Source organism: Abrus precatorius, unplaced genomic scaffold (assembly GCF_003935025.1).
Source record: "Abrus precatorius isolate BTA unplaced genomic scaffold, Abrus_2018 Scaffold11, whole genome shotgun sequence".
NCBI classification, from domain to species: Eukaryota; Viridiplantae; Streptophyta; class Magnoliopsida; order Fabales; family Fabaceae; genus Abrus; species Abrus precatorius.
In genome coordinates, this window is record NW_020874303.1 from 5,946,586 (window position 1) to 5,963,805 (window position 17,220).

The following is a 17,220-nucleotide window of genomic DNA, read 5'->3' on the forward strand; positions in this document are numbered from 1 at the left end:
TACATGCACACATTTAAATTTTTTTTAACTGTATTTTTTTATAATCATATTTATTGGGGTTTTTTTAAATAAATACTAAATTTTAAAATGTCATTTTTATTAAAAAAAATTAAATTTTTTTTTATAATATATAAGTTGCATGAAGTTAAAACAATTATAACTTACACACGAATCACATCATTTTGAGTAACTTATGTTCTGTTTTAAAACAAATACAGTGATACTAACTTAAATATGTCTTATACTGACAATTTATGTTTTATTCTCAAATAAATACATCTTGTGTTAACCTAGAACATGCGTATATAAAAAAAGAAAAAATATAATCTGAAATTTCACATAAAAATATACATTTAAAGTTTTGTATTTTTTTTATAAAAATTAAAATATCTTGCAATAATTTATTAGTTTTATTTACATCATCAGAAAGTATTATCAAAATTTTAAACATTTATTTTACGGCTTATATTATCTTTGAATCTTTTATAATAATGAATTTTTTAATTCAATTTTTTTTATTTCTAAAAAGGGTAAACTAACTATCTTTAAGGTCACTATTCACTAATAATGCAGGCAATAGACTTAACTTTTAGAATAAATGTGTTGATAATTGAGCTATAGTTTTTTTCTCTTTATTTTAATCAACGTAAAATTACACTTTCAAAGTTAATATCATTTAAAAAAGACTAAATTTTAAATAAATTTTATAAAATATCAATATTTAATAAACTATATTTATGATTGTAAAATTTTTTTTCATTTTAATTTTATTACTATCTCGATTGTACTCATCATTAACAATATTTTAATTGTTTATAAGTTTTTAGAAAGAAGGAAAGTACGAATTTGAGGATTAAAAAAAACTTTTAATTTAAGAGAATTTAAAATCATATTTTTTTTTAAAAAAATAGAATTTTTAAATAAAAAATTTCATTAAATAATATTTTTCTTAAATTTAGCCCCAAACAAAATTTTGATGAGAAAAACATAAACAGCATTATGTATTAATAATATGGTTAATGAAAATGTTGGTGTTATCGGTGAAGATGTATTGTTTAGCGTAAGCTTTGTTTGTCTTGACATTTGAAAGTTTCATGGATTGGTTGAGTTGTCGAAAATCGTAGAAAGTGATATGATTGTATATATTGTGATTCTTGATTTCACTGGTTATCATGGAGCAGTCCAGATTCCATCAACCTACCCAAGCATCAATAAAATATTCTTTTTCAATTATTAAATTTCTGGCCCAGCTTATCTCAACTCGATGAGAATATCAACTCTGACAAGGAAAACTAAATTAAAAATCCAACATAATCTATAAAATCTACCCTGAAATAATATTGATAGTGCCTCGTAGTATGATAATACTGATGAGATGATAGTAATTATAATTGTAATAATTAATATAACAATAATAATACTAGTATTAATATTGCTAGTGATTAATGGTAGGACAACGATAAAACTAATAATAATAATTAGTAAAATATGTACATAATGAGATTATAACAGTTAATGGTGATAATGTAGTAACAAAAATATAATAGGATAACAATAATTATAAATATGATTATAATAATTATAGTAAGAAATAACTATTATAATATTAACGATTGTGACAATGATAATAAAAATATTTGTTGGTAATACTATGGTAACAATAAAGATAAAAACGATAATAATGATAAAGATAATATTTGTTAGTTGTAATAATAATTATTTTTATTATAAATCACATGTAATAACAATGACAATAGTAATAAAAATGATAACGGTGAAAAAATAATATTTACATATGATATGAGAGTAAAAGTGAAAAAAAAAACCCATTTGATTCTATTAATTCAACTATCTTTTTCTTAAGATTACTTGTGAATTGATTGGATAAAATAAAATATAAAATGGTTGATAGTAACACATATAATTTAATAAAATAAAGTAAATATATTAATATTTTGCATTATATCTTTTAATTGTTTATAAATTTGTAATTTATTGATTCTGTTAGTAAACTTATAAAATTGTTTAATAAATATAAAATAAAAAGAGTTTGAAATTCTTAAAAGTTAATTTTTAAAAATTATTAAATTAGTATTAAATTTTTAAATTTTAATTACTAATATTTCTATTATATTTAAAAATAATAATTTATCATTTTATAATTAAAATATTTCATATACACATTAATCTAATCTTATTGTTTTTAATTTTTTTCTTCCTTCACACTAGATTTATTTTTTTTATTTTATTCATATGTTTCATTGTCTCTACTCTCTAAATATATTTTATATTAAAAAAAATACATGACTTAAAATATTTCAGGCTTAAATATATACACAATTTTTTTATTATATATATATATATATTCAATTAATTGATTATGAGTAAATAAAATAAATAATAAATAATTTTAATATTACATTAATATAATATTATATATTTTCTTAAATCATTTAATATAAATTATTAAATTATATAAATAGTTTGTTAAACAATTTTAATTATATAAATTATTTATACAGTTATAAATTTTCAAAATTTTAGCTACAAGTTTCAATTATCATCACCGGTACAAGTTATAAACTAATGAATTTTAACTATTTTTTTGGTTTATTTCAGTAAAATATAAAAAAAAAACCCATAAAAATAAACAAATTGACTAAAGAAAGAGTTTTTTTGTTTTGTTTTTGGTAGAAAAAAAAATTAAATTTGTATTCTTATTTTAAAAATAATTATATTCTCATTAATAAAGATATAATATTTATTCATTAAAAATATATATATTTTTATCACATTTATCTGCTACCAAACCATTCGTGAGAATATATTTCAGCCTAGATGTGCCATTATTAGGCAGTAAACGTGTTTGACGCCCACGCTCTTGTGCACACACGATGACGTATACATTTAGTGGTAGACGGACACAACAAACTCACCTAATATTCTTTCGTCCTTTTAAAAAGAGAGTTAACACCTTATTCTTAAGGAAAAATATATAGCCCAGAGATTTTAATAATTTTATAATTTGTCAAATACATAATATTAGTGAGTATTTAGGCAGTATTAAAGTGTTCGTAAATATATGCAAAATATGTAAATTGAATTTTAAAAAATATTTTTAAAAATTTGGTTAATTACTAGATTTTTTTAATGTTGATTAGATGATTATGAATAAAGAAATTAAGAAAAATTGAATATTTTTTTTGTTGAATAACTAATTAAATAGAAAATAATTAATTTAATTTATTATTAGAGTCTAGATTACATGTACGGAAAAAAATTAGAAATGCAAGTTTTATTTTTTTCACTTTTAAGAACATTTATCATAAAAGGGGTAAAATGTGCATTTTACTTCAATTTTAAACATTAATGTTTCAATCAACCATTACAATTCTTACATAATAACACTAATGCTTTACTTGTTACTGAAAAAACACTAATATTAACTAGGAAGTGAAGAGCAAATGAGAGAAGAAAATAAATAAATAAAAAATTAGATAAAGACAAGAATGAGGAAAAATAAAAGAATAATTTGAACCAAACACACGGTATATGAAATGCATTCCTCACTTCACAATAAAAGAAAAATCAATCAATTTAATCTTTCAAAAGAACTAAATTGAACATCACTTATATTTTTTGAAAGAAAAAATAATATTTCTTTTAGTATCTTTCTAATAAGTGTCTTTTAAATATTTTTAAAAAATTAATTAAAAATGATATTAAAATATGTTAAAAATAATATGAATAATTATATTTTTTACTTTAAATTTTTTAATCAATATACTAACAGTGCATATTAACATTTTCCTAATTTTTACATCTATAAAAAAATCAGGCCTTTTCAACCGTTTACCTCATGTATTTATTACTTAAAAGCCATCAACTGGTCATATAAATTAGGGGTGAGGGTGTTTGCACTCTGCACACCGTTCATACTTGAAACCTCCATAGTAACCAAATTGAACTGAGGAAGATGGAGCGTGAGGCCACCGACTCACGAAAGCAAGCGAGGTTGGCCATTCTCGAATTGGCCAACATGATAAGCGTTCCCATGTCCCTAAACGCCGTCGTTCGCCTCAACGTCGCCGACGCCATCTGGCAAGGTGGCTCCAACACCCCCCTCTCCGCCGCCCAGATCCTCGCTCGTGTTCTCCCCGCCGGCGGCGACGCCGAGAACCTCCAGCGCGTGCTCCGCATGCTTTCCAGCTATGGCGTCTTCGAGGAGCACGTCGCCGGCGGCGAACGGAAGTACTCTCTCACCGAGGTTGGCAAAACGCTCGTCACCGATGAGCAAGGCCTGTCCTACGCGCCTTACGTGCTCCAACACCACCAGGTCAGCTCCTTAATTAATAATAATTGTTTCAAATCACATTTTTGTTCCTTATTGTTATTTTTACAGTGTTTAGGAAAATGTTAATCTCTTCCCTCAAGTTCTTATTTAACGCGTTGTTAGTGATGAAATAAAAATTAATATATATTAAGATTAATTTGTTTTTATTAAAATAATATTTTAATTTTAAAGACAAAATTTAAATATTCTATTCAAATTAAAATTAGAGTTTTATTTTAGTACAATAGAACTCTTTTTAATACATTTTTAGCTATTAATTATAATTAAAATTTATAAAAATATAAAAAATTAATTTTAATACGTTGAGTACTGTAATTTTTTTTTTATAACCTTGACTTTCATAGCTGGTTGGTAGGTGTAAGTAGAAGGTACCTTAATTAAGGGCCAATTAAATGTGTGATTATGATATTCAGGAATGAAAAAAGAAAGATTTATGATTTATGATTATGATTATTTTTAGTAAAATGATGACATTTTGTGAGAAAGAAATGAACAAGCAAGTGAGAAAAGGCAATAGATTAGATTAGGATACGGTATCTTAACGGGGAAAGTATGTGTGCAGGATGCGTTGGTGCGAGCGTGGCCATTGGTACACGAGGCAGTGGTGGACCCCACAAAAGAGCCCTTTGAGAGGGCCAACGGAGAGGCAGCGTATGGGTACTACCTGAAGCAACCAGAGATGAACGAGCTTATGCTTAAGGCCATGTCAGGGGTGTCAGTGCCCTTCATGAGGGCCATGTTAGAGGGCTACCACGGCTTCAATGGCGTGCATAAGCTCGTCGACGTCGGTGGTAGTGGCGGCGACTGCCTCCGTATGATCCTCCAGAAATACCCCTCCATTAAGGAAGGGATCAACTTTGATCTCCCAGAAGTAGTTGCCAAAGCACCACAAATTCCGGGTAAGCTGCGTTTCCATTTTATTAGATTTGGTGAGATTCAGTTGTGGTCACATATGAATTATAATTTGCAGGGGTAACCCATGTGGGTGGTGACATGTTCAATTATATTCCCCAAGCCGATGCAATCTTCATGAAGGTGCGTGTTACTCCATTTCTCCAAATTACGTGCCTACATGTTTTTATTTTTTGGTTGATAGTAAACTTAAGCATTCACGGACTAGAAAAAACAAAATTGTACTCCCAAATATCTGTTCTCTTGCATAATTATTATCACCATGAAAAATAAAACAAAATATCTTGTGTAGAACGTACTACAGCTCCATTAGGCTGTAATCTGTCCAATTGTTTTTAATGTTAATATGCTAATTTTTTATTTTTTATACACCATTTTTATTTTTTAATAAATATAAATAACACATTTTAGTGATAAAATTGTGAAGCGAGCGTAACGCTTTACTATCTACATTATTGAAGTCATGAGAAACTTGACGCAATCGATACTCACCACACATAGCTGATATCTGTTTTCCTTTTCAATATTCATTATCACCTTTATTCCCTTTATGGAGTTATAAAAATATAAATCGCTTTACTCAATTAATGTTTATTTTAATATAAATAAATTTATAATAATATATCTCATAGACCAATTACAACTTTAATCCAGTAAAACTTCATTGTCAATTAAAGGTATGCATAAACGCATTATGTTCTGCTGATTGGATTGAACAATGAACATGTTTTAAGGACACGTTTGAGTTACTTTAAACCGGCTCAACTTGATTCCACATTTATATTTTTATAAAATTTATATATATATATATATATATATTAATATTATTTAATTAAAAATATATACTATAAAATATATTTTAATTTCACATATCTTTAATTCTATAACTTAGCACATGTTTTCAACTTTTTTATTAAAAATTAATTGTTTATTTTTTAAAATATTTTAAAAATTTAGTAAAATTAAGTTATCATTCTTTCCAAAATAAATTAAACTAACCACAGTTATATGTAATAAAATTCATATTTTTAGGGAAAATTATATTTATACTCCTTGAAGTTTAACAAAATTTCATTTGATACCCTTTATTTTTTTTATTGCTTTAACCTCCTCTGATTTATATAACTGCATAAGAAATTAAAGATGATTTTATATTCCGAAAAGATATGTAGTGTTATGTTATTACATAAATTGAATAATATCCACGTAAAATTAAAAATAATTGAATAAAATTTTGTTAAACCGGTATGAATGTAATTTATCCTATATTATATCACCAAACCAGGTTGACCAGTTCTGTCTCATATATTATCCAATCAGGTCAAGCTAAAGTTTAAGTGAGTAATAAGATCAAAATTATGTATACCCTTATTTATTGCCAATAAATTGCTGAGTTGTGTAGTTTTGTGACATATGTTATGGGTATTGTTTGGCAGTGGGTGCTTACAACATGGACAGATGAGGAATGCAAGCATATAATGCAGAACTGTCACAAGGCACTCCCAAAAGGAGGCAAGTTAATTGCTTGTGAGCCAGTGCTGCCAGAGCATTCAGATGAAAGTCACAGAACCAGGGCATTGCTTCAAGGTGACATATTTGTGATGACAATCTACAGAGCCAAAGGAAAACACAGAACTGAAGAACAGTTCAGGCAACTAGCCATTTCTGCAGGTTTCCCTCATTTCAGAGCCTTCCATGTTGATCATTTCTACACTGTCCTTGAGTTTCAGAAATGAATGCAATTGCTTTGCTATGTTTCCATGGTTTTTTTTTTAAGGCAGAATTATGTGGTTAGTGTTATTGTGATATTGTTTTTGTCTACGGAAACCATGATGTTGGAACAAAATTGTCAGGAGCAGTGGGACACTTTTTTTAGATATTAATAATTGTTGCTTAGAAATTCGCCTGAGATAGCAGACAGAATAGTACAGCACCCACTTAGGTCCTATTATGTCTCTCAAATAAGATAATCTTACCTTTGCAAAATAAACATAGAAAAGCAAGAGTTGTACCAAGATATAGAATTCATGTCCATACATAATAATAATAATAATAATAATAATAATCAACCTTTGTTTAAATTATTTATAAAATGTTATGGGTGAAATTTAACATTTTTAAAATAAGATGTGTAAAGTAACTAAAAAAATTAAAGATGTATTTATGATGATTTAAAATAAAAAATTAATTTAAATTAGTGGTAAATGTATATAAAAACAGTGTTCGATGCATTGTGAGAAAAAATACAAATAGAATTCTGTTATACAATGACCGAAGTTATAGAATAATTTTTTGTTCATGCATGTCAAATGTTTTTCTTTTTTAAAATTAATTTTTTTTAGAAGAGGGTTTATAATTAGATTTATGGTTTGAAATTCAAGAACGTTTACTTCTATTTTTAATTTCAATTTGGTGCTTGTGTAAAATATTTTAATTATTTGATAATTTAACATTTTAATTAATCAATTTGATAACATATAAATGTTTAAATTCATCTAATAGATAATAAATTATACAAGTATAACAAGTTGAAAGATGAGTTATATATAACCTCTGCGTTTCTTATTGTAGTCATATATGTTAGAATTTTTTTTTAAATTATATAAAATTTCAAATAAAACTCAAAAATTATTATGTGAGATTGTTAAATAAAGATAAGGGAGTAAATTATATAAAATTTCAGATAAAATTCAAGAATCATTATGTGAAATTCACATAATTGTCAAATAGAGATAAGGGAGTTTTAGAAATATCTGACATTGACCGGAAATTTCAGCAGAATACTCTCTTAGTTTTGGTGCAGTGATTTTTCTTGGTCAAAATTACCGGATTCTCATCAACCTTTAACAAGATAAATTTAGTCTCTATTTATTAAGTTTATATTCTTTTATTCATATTAATTCTTATTTTTTAATTAGTAGTCTAAAGGCTACTAAAATTAGATCATTTTTATTGAGCTAACAAAATGTATGTTATAAATAATACATTTTTTAAAATAAATTTTTTAATAATATATATAAATAAAAGTTAACATTTTTATATCTTTTTTACCTGTCCTATTGTTTCCACCTCATAACATAAATGCCATTCATAATTTATGATACTAATCATTCTTTTTTCAATTTTTTATTTTTCAACTATTTTTTCACCTTCCTCGATGTTAAATTAAAATTCATTTTGTTTAACTTCTTCAGGTTTTTCAAACATCTATTGTTTTTTTGTATATACGTAGGAAGTCACAATCAGGTTACTTTGTTTTCAATTCCATCACTTAATGGTTGCTTTTCATTCAATTATAACTTTGAAAAGCCTGTGAAGATACTGTGTGTGTGTGTATATTACATAAGAGACTAGTATCGCCATGACTTGTGTAATCAAATGAAAATTCAACAATGGCAAAAGAGAAACCGTCTTGAACGAGAATAGTTTTGATGATAACCAGTCGTGTCATTGAATTAAACGATATTAAATTGAATTTCACACAATAAAAATAAAATTATTAGGACACAAATAAAAATTAAAATAAGAAGAAAATTAATAAAAAGTAAAAATAGAATAAAGATAGAAAATGACGCCACAATGACAAAATTGATAAGTAAAGAAACAATCGTCATAAGAATTTTGGCTTCTTATAAGATCAAAGAAAATTGGTTCACTCAAGAACCTAGAGTCGCATGCTCTCACAAGAGTGTTCAATCTTAAATTATATTCAAAACTAATTAAAAGTGTGTTTACAAGAGTTTATATATGTTTAATGCTTATAAATCAATACTAACATAAACTTTAATAAGCCTCTTCTACTAACAAGTTTAAATTCAAATAAACTAAATAAAAACTCAAAATAAGTAATAACTAGTATTAAAATAAATAAACTAAATATAATAATTAAATCATAATGAAACTCATTAGAGTTCAAATTTTCTAAGCATGTGTAATTAACTATATTGAACTTTTCCAACTCCAAATTAAGTTCTCTTTCAATTAGAACAGTAACAATCTTTTCTAAGTCTCTATTTATTTTCTTTGCCCTTGTCTTTGTCATTAATTCTTAAAGTCTTTCTAATGTCTTCAAGTCTTTGACTTCAACAGAACCTTCCTTGATTTTCATCACGTTTCTCCTTAAATTATTCTATAATCTTTGATTTACCCATTGCAAAGTAGAAAGTCATCCTCTCCAGCACCATACCATTCTCCATCAGAAATTTAGCTAGAAAAAGCTCATGCTGGTATCCTTGCACTTTTCCAAAATTCACGATGACATGCAGTGTAGATGTCAAACAATGAGGCATATGAGCAAAATTCAAAAGCTCTTTGTCGAAGCTAGAAGTCCAAATAAGACTGATAAAGGTAAAAGAGTGTAAGAAAAAAAAAGTGGTAACAACAATTCACAACCTTGATTCTATTTGTACACTAAGATTAGTGTGACCAGAGTCAAAGTCAGGATTTTACGGCACAAGGTGAAAGTGTTATGTGATTTTAAAAAGAAAATAGATTTAACTATCACATCATTCTACATTAATATCATATTTATTAACATGATTAGAAAAGAAAAGTTTAAAAGTATTACTTTGTACTTATGAAGTCAACAATGGTCATAAAAAGTGGGTTAGAACATAGAACATTTAATTTGTCAGGGGCACAACACTTTTATTAATAAAATAACCACCAAAGTCAGAGGTTAGATTGTTTGTGATTGTTTGTGATTGTTTTATATATTTATCAACGATTTTTACTTTTAATATTTAGTAACTATTTTCTCTTATGAATACTTTTAGAGGTATTATGTTGATATCAATGACAAGAATATTATATAAATTAATTTTATAATTTAATATCTTATTGATTTTAGCAGCATTTAGTACAATAGTTAACGAGAAATTCATTCATTAAAGTTATTTTAATATAAAAAAATCCATGTAATTGTCAATTGAAAAAAATGATAAAAATGAATTTTATATATTTATTTTTAAACTTTTAAAAGCATCTTTAATCATGACATAGACCAAAATTGCTTGACTATATTTTTAATAGGGGTCTTAACATGACAAATTGTTTTCTTATTTTTTAATTTAAGCAATTTTTTAATGGTTCTATTCAAAGTTATCCACATATTTATATTTTATCGATATCTATTTTTTATTTTAAAATTATTAACCTTGAAACAATCTAAGTATAAAAGGTATTTTAGCAGAAGAGCTCATGCTTGCACCCATGCACTTTGCCAAATTTCACAATCTGGAGTGTAGATGTCAAACAGAGGCACAGTAGCAAAATGCAAAAGGTACTTGTCAAACTTTGATATTCGCCGGTGATTATCATCAAAGTCCAAATACAAAAATGCTATTCAGATACTGTAAGATACAAGAAGATACGTGAAAGATGCGATAACTAATTTAACAAGAAGAGAGGTTAGAAATAAAATAAGGTGAAAGAAAGGTAAAAGCATTATAGAAGAATATGAATATGGTTTTTGTTCCTAACAATACAATGGAAAAAACGGGAGAGAAAATTAGACTTCTTATAATTAAAACTATCCAAGACTTAGTAAATGATATGATATGCAACTTCTACTGATATAATGCAGCCAGAGTAGAGTTGCCAGTTTCATTTACTACCTACGAACCTTGGAAACTAGATTAGCCACTTTTGCTTGTGCTAGTACCTGGTTGGCAAATAAAAAAACTAATTTGTATTGTTACACTCAACATATTTCCCCTAGTTTATGTATACAAGTGTAGATGTACATCTAGCTATGTGAATTTACATGCCAAAACATCAGTCCAGCATTTTATTTTAGTAATGTAATCAACTTTTAAAATAAAAAAATATATATTTTATATACTACAATTGACTACAGATTTGTGTAGAAAAATATAAATTTAGAACACGTTCTTAATTGATGCAAATTAACAGTATGATCTAGTTCTTATTGTACAGTATAACAAGCTTAACATCAGCATATTCAGTGTTACAAAAAAAGTTCAAAGAAAGATGCTTAATTACCTAATTGGATACATAACCATAAACACTAAAACTGAATTCTGTCTTGCTTAATGATAACACTTTCAAATAGAAACACTTTTAAAACACTAAGTTTTACACTTAAACTAAGTGTAATTGGTAAACTAAGTGTCAGATATTCTGAGCCACCTGAAGAGTTAAGGGTAAATACAATTCCACACAAACTGTAGGAGTTTTAGGTGTCCAGAATGAACAAAGGAGGCATGGTCTCTAATATCACAACAATCCCATCTTCAACATCAATTCTTCTAATTTCTTGAAGTTGAAAAGAGAATGAAATGTAAAAGCAGAGAAAGGTAACTCAAAATTTTCCATTCCAGTTCAACATGCTGGAATATCCATGTGGGTACATTTTACTTAATTGTTAGCAATAACAAGTGAAAAAACTTGAAGCTTAGTAAAAATTTCTCTATACATAAAATTTAAATAACACAGTTTTTCACCTGACTTTTTATTAGGAGAATACAATACACTATCATCTAAGTCCAACTTGGTGATGGATGTTCATCGGCATAGCCATTTCTTGGATAGAACACTTTTTCGAACTGCCCCTTTATTATAATGAAATCTATTGGATATATTTTTTTTCGATTGATATTAAAATAAATTTATTTAACATTTATTGAAAGTTATTGATGTTAAGTAATATTTTTAAAATTTTAAAAAAATTATTTATGCTGAAATAACATGAATTGGTAACATTGTTTGGTAAGTAATATATGGATTAGGTAATTAACATTCATGACAATCTATATATATTGATAGCTTTAGTTTATTTTATTATTTATAATATTAAATAATAGAAGAATGTAGGAAAGTTTTTATTTTCTTTCATATTTTTTTTTTCATATTATGATTTTAAAATTCCACTTCCCAACATCATCGTAGTGAACTTATTAGTTAACATAAATCGCACAACACACAACTCTTCTAATAATTTTAATAATTACTATTTTAGTAATACAAGCGAGATATATAAACAATTTTAATAATAATAATAATAATAATATATTGTCTCTACTTTTTAAAACACATATAATTAATAACAAGCTTATTATAGGATGAATAATTCTAAATTTTTGTGATATCTAATGTCTTCTTGATAAAAATTACCTTACATATGATTTAAAATTTTGAAATTCAAGATATATATATATATATATATATATATATATATATATATATATATATATATATATATAGCTATTTATGGACCGTAAGTTGTAAGATTCAGGACATTTTGTTGCTTATAAAAAGAGTGTATTTTATTCTGAGACGTATTCAAAATCTTTTCTTCTACCGTTTCCTGGATAAATCTTTTTTGAACGTCTAAAGTAAAAATTACTATTGAATTAATGTAAATCGAAAACCAGTCAACATATCATATCAGAGACCCATGAAGGGCGTAAATACCAAATATACAATAAGCACTAAAAATGCTTCTGCATGTAAACCTAAAAGGATGAAAATTCTATGTACGCAAACCTAACACCTTTCTTGAATGAGAATAGCTTCTCTTTAACCTTTTCAAATTTTGACCCGCAACTCATGCTCGTAGCCATTTAGTCTTCCAAAATTTACCACTTTAAGGGTACACTCAAAACAATCAGACACGACAGCTCTTCATCAAATTAAAGATAGTTATAACTAACGACTTGCTAATTAGTATTTTAAACATATTTTTATATAAAAGCATTAAAAACTAAAATGAGTCTATATTTAATAATACTTTTAATATTTTTTAAAAGTAACTAATTAAAAGTATTATTTAGAATTAATCTTAAAATTTATACCATTTTTTTTAATGTATACATAGTGACATAAGATATAAACCTATGTAAAATAGGAATGACAATTGGTTGAGTCTCGGTGGGTTAAATATATGTCTTTGTATCTGAATTTTAAAAAATTATTTGTAGCTGTCTTGTACAGTAGTAATTTTGATTGTCATCACCATTCTTGTTGGGTACTTAAATTTTCATACTAAAAAATATAGTTTCTCCAATATTTGAAGGGAAAAAAGTTTACTTTACTCTTTTACTTTTGGTGTCATACAATTCAAACATTAAAATTTTAAATTGTGAAACATTATGTACATATTATTAGATAAAATATTTAATTTTACTATTAATTTTTATATGTTTCTTGTGTGTATATATTATTAGATAAAAATATCTTACTTTTAAATTTAACTTTGATACAAACCAAACTAGTCACTAGATAAAGCTGCATGTATGTATCTCCGTCATACTCTCTTTCTCTCTCACTGTGCCATTCTGAGCAACTTTGCCGAAACCTTTTCCTATCCTGTCTTCTTCTTATTTTATCTTTGTTGGTCTTTGTTCAAAAATTAAGGATTAAAAAATTAGATTTAAAATAAAAATATTTTTGTCTCATGACAAACATGCAAGTGACATTAGATGTTTTGGTAAAAAAAATTTACATCGTTTAATAACTATACACAATTTAAAAACTTAATATTTAAATTGTACATGACAAGAAAATATAAATGATAAAATATTTTTTTATTTTTATAAACTAATAAAAATTAAATATTATTAATTATAAAAAATAATATTGTTTAAAATATATTTTATATAAAATCAAATAAACTGCAACAAAAATAATAAATTATAATATAATATATGTATGAAGTTATTAATTTTCTTTTAAATGATCATTGAAATTAATAAATAATAATTCTACATGTTAAGTTTGAACTAAAATATCAATTTTTTGCATCGTTTGTTTATTAAAATAAGTTATTAAATTAACCCATTCTTTAAAACTCTATTTTGCATTAATCATGAAACATTTATATTTTGACGTTGATGAATTTTAAAAGATTTTTATGCATCACTTAGAAATGACTTAGATCCCTGAAATTTTGCTGAATGGAATGCCCTTACCAATTTAAAAATGCAATTTCAAACATATTTTTCAGTGAATAGACTAACGTAAGACCAAAAACAAATGTTAATGAACTAAAACTTTAAAGAAATCGAAGACGAATTTAAATCTAAAATAAAATAAGAAGAGAATTTTCTAATTTTGGCTAGACATGATTGAAAAAGAGGTACTAATAAGAGTACTATTTTTGCAATGGCAAAATATCTGCTGACAATAAAGTATGCGTTAACTTCTCTGAGAAGGCAATGAATGGAAAATGCCACATCCTCCTTCCATTTAGCCCCATTTCCGAACAAATTATTAAAATACACAGTATTCAAATTATTAATTTACGAATATTTATAATTAGTTTTTAATTTATTACCAATATAAAATTATCATTTAAAAGATTATATACATCATAGGGACTTAATCCAACCCTTTGCATCCTCGTTACCAAGAAAAACGTTGGTAATAAGCACTATTCTTGAATCTTGAAGCATTTGTCAATAGACCGTACATTGTAAGTTATTAGACGTATTTATTTTTTATTTAAAACTTTTTTATATATAAAAGGGTAAATTGAAGGAAAAATGATAAGAAGATATAATATTAAAATAAAGGAACAAAATTGTAATGGATTTAACCTCAAGGAGGGGACGTTGACTACAATAAAACAGAAATGATTATTAGTTAATTATTGATGAAACCTTCAAGCATTGGAGAACATGGGGTGAGACAGTTGTTTGTGAGTAAATGTTACGGTTCAGTACACTGACTACACCCAAATAATGTGACATATTGGAGCTAGAAGTAAATTAGACCACATATATATATGATAAAGTTATGAGCTGGAGGGAGATTCCGTGTGTGGAAATTGAGCTGTAATTGACACTCTCCCCTCTGTTTCCCTCTATTTCCCATCTATTCTTACTTCATAAATGATTTCACTCTCATTTCAAGCAAGACCCTATAAATATTTCAACTCTCCAACTTGTTTCCTCTCACATTTCTTTTTCATCTTCCTCTTTCCCATTCACCTATTACAAGCCATTCACTCCATGTGGGCTTGGAATTCATCACCATGTTCTGTTTGTGTGCCCCTTTTCTCTTCATTTTTCTCTTCAATTCATAGCTCAAATCTTCACTTCCAAACTCTAGGAAGAGCCACTCCCTCTTGTTTCTATTGGTTAGCCTTACATTAGAGAAACCTTTCAAATGTGTTCTTAAGACCCAACATCTTCTTTGTCACACAAATACAAAGGTTCATATCAATGCTTTTAGTCCCTATACACAAATAAAAGATTCATACGTTCCATTGTTTATTTTTTAAAAGTTGCTCTAGTTCATGTGATGGTCACTTGCATAATGTTTAGTCATTTCTTTTAGATGGTCATCACATGAACTAATTGAAGGGTGGAAGATAAAATTTAAAGTGAAAAGTATACAGCTTTTTATTTTTTGTGGCGAAGGAGATGTTTGAGTGTTGAGAATACATTTGAAAGGTTTCTTCTATGTAAGGCCAATCCATGGAATGAGGAGGGAGCAGCGACTCATGGTGTTTGAAGGGAAGGATTCAAGCTGGTACTTGAACAGAACAATGAAGAGAAAAGAAGCAAACAAGCAAAACATGGTTCTTAGTTCCATTTCAATATTTAGTGTGAGTGACTCGTAATAGGTAAATAGGGAAGAAGAAAAAATGGTGATCAATAAAGTAAAGCCATAAAAAACTTCACAAGTGGAGCAGCAAAAAGCGTCACCTTCTGAATGCAGGAAGATTCATAGAGGAGTATTTGGCAAAGGGTAGTAATCAGCTCAAATATCTTCCTTTTCATGACATTTTTCATCATTTATTACTGACATAATATTTTGGTTTTTCTGTCTCCTATTTTTGTGATCATAAAAGAAATTTCATCATGTCTAGTCTATTTCATATTTTGTGGTCAAATATCTTCTGCTTGATGTAGTCTTTGCCAATATGATCATATTTTGCACGCCTTGCCTCCCTCTACTGGATACCAGGTGAAGGTGGAAGTAGTTATAAAAATACTTAAACTCTCAGGTTAATGTATAATATATGTAAAGAAATTTGGGATGCTGGTGAATCACAACCTTGATATTGCGTAGGAGGTGTGAACTGTGAAGTGATGGTCAATGATCACTGCTCTTAGGACTTGACTGATGATTTATTGGGCCGTTGAAGGTAACATGGTCCAATAAAATATTTTGTACACTCAAGGCAATATTTGGCTAAGATGTTGAATTGGGCCTTAGTTGTGAAGACCAGGAAGTGTCATGTAAACGTTAAGAGATCACACAGAATCATGTATAGTTAACCTGCAGTTTTGTAAGACTAGTAGAAGAAAAATTGTTGTCACAGATCAATTCCATCAATTATGTACTACTTTTTCATTATTTTGCAGATTGTTATTTGAGTTGGCCACTTTGTTCTAATTAAAATGCTTCCCTGATCCCTATCATTTCTTTCTCCAAATTCAGGCCTAATAAATTCCGTCCCAGCATGACAAAACAAACAAACAAACTTACTTCAGTCACTGAAAGGAATTAAGAAAAGTGAAAATCATACAGAAAAATAATTTAGCATAATCTGTATAAAATGTGGAGTAAATTAGTTAATTAAAGCACTGTATAACACGAGTTTAGCTAATTTGGCATTCTATTATTGAAATATATTTAGAAATGATGAAACTTATATTTCAAGAGCACTTTTGTGCCGTCTACATCTTAACTTGTTCTTCTGCCAACTAGTACAGAAGCAATATTTAAAAATGAACAAGTATGAATATTGGTAGGGGGCATGAAGAAAACACAATTTAAGTTGACGATTCTTTCGAAGTTATTTTTCTCATATTTTGCAGTTCATAATTAGTTTATACATTGTTGTGACGTTTGAATTTCATGCCAAATATTTTCCTTACAATTTACACCTGCATGGCAGAAGAATGCGTGCCTTTTATAAAAACTCATGATCAAACCTCCCTTCCCAAATAACTCCTAAAAGAAACTAACAAAAATAATAATAT

General features: G+C 27.0%; 1 protein-coding gene across 1 annotated transcript; it reads left to right on the forward strand.

The window, feature by feature from the left end:
- The first annotated feature begins 3,897 nt into the window (after positions 1-3,897).
- LOC113854003 (caffeic acid 3-O-methyltransferase 1-like) lies at positions 3,898-7,340 on the forward strand. The gene is made up of 4 exons (XM_027484778.1): positions 3,898-4,336; positions 4,917-5,253; positions 5,325-5,389; positions 6,703-7,340. Exons 1-4 carry the CDS (start codon positions 3,977-3,979, stop codon positions 7,000-7,002), a joined length of 1,062 nt encoding a protein of 353 aa, XP_027340579.1. The 5' UTR covers positions 3,898-3,976; the 3' UTR covers positions 7,003-7,340.
- Positions 7,341-17,220: the final 9,880 nt, after the last annotated feature.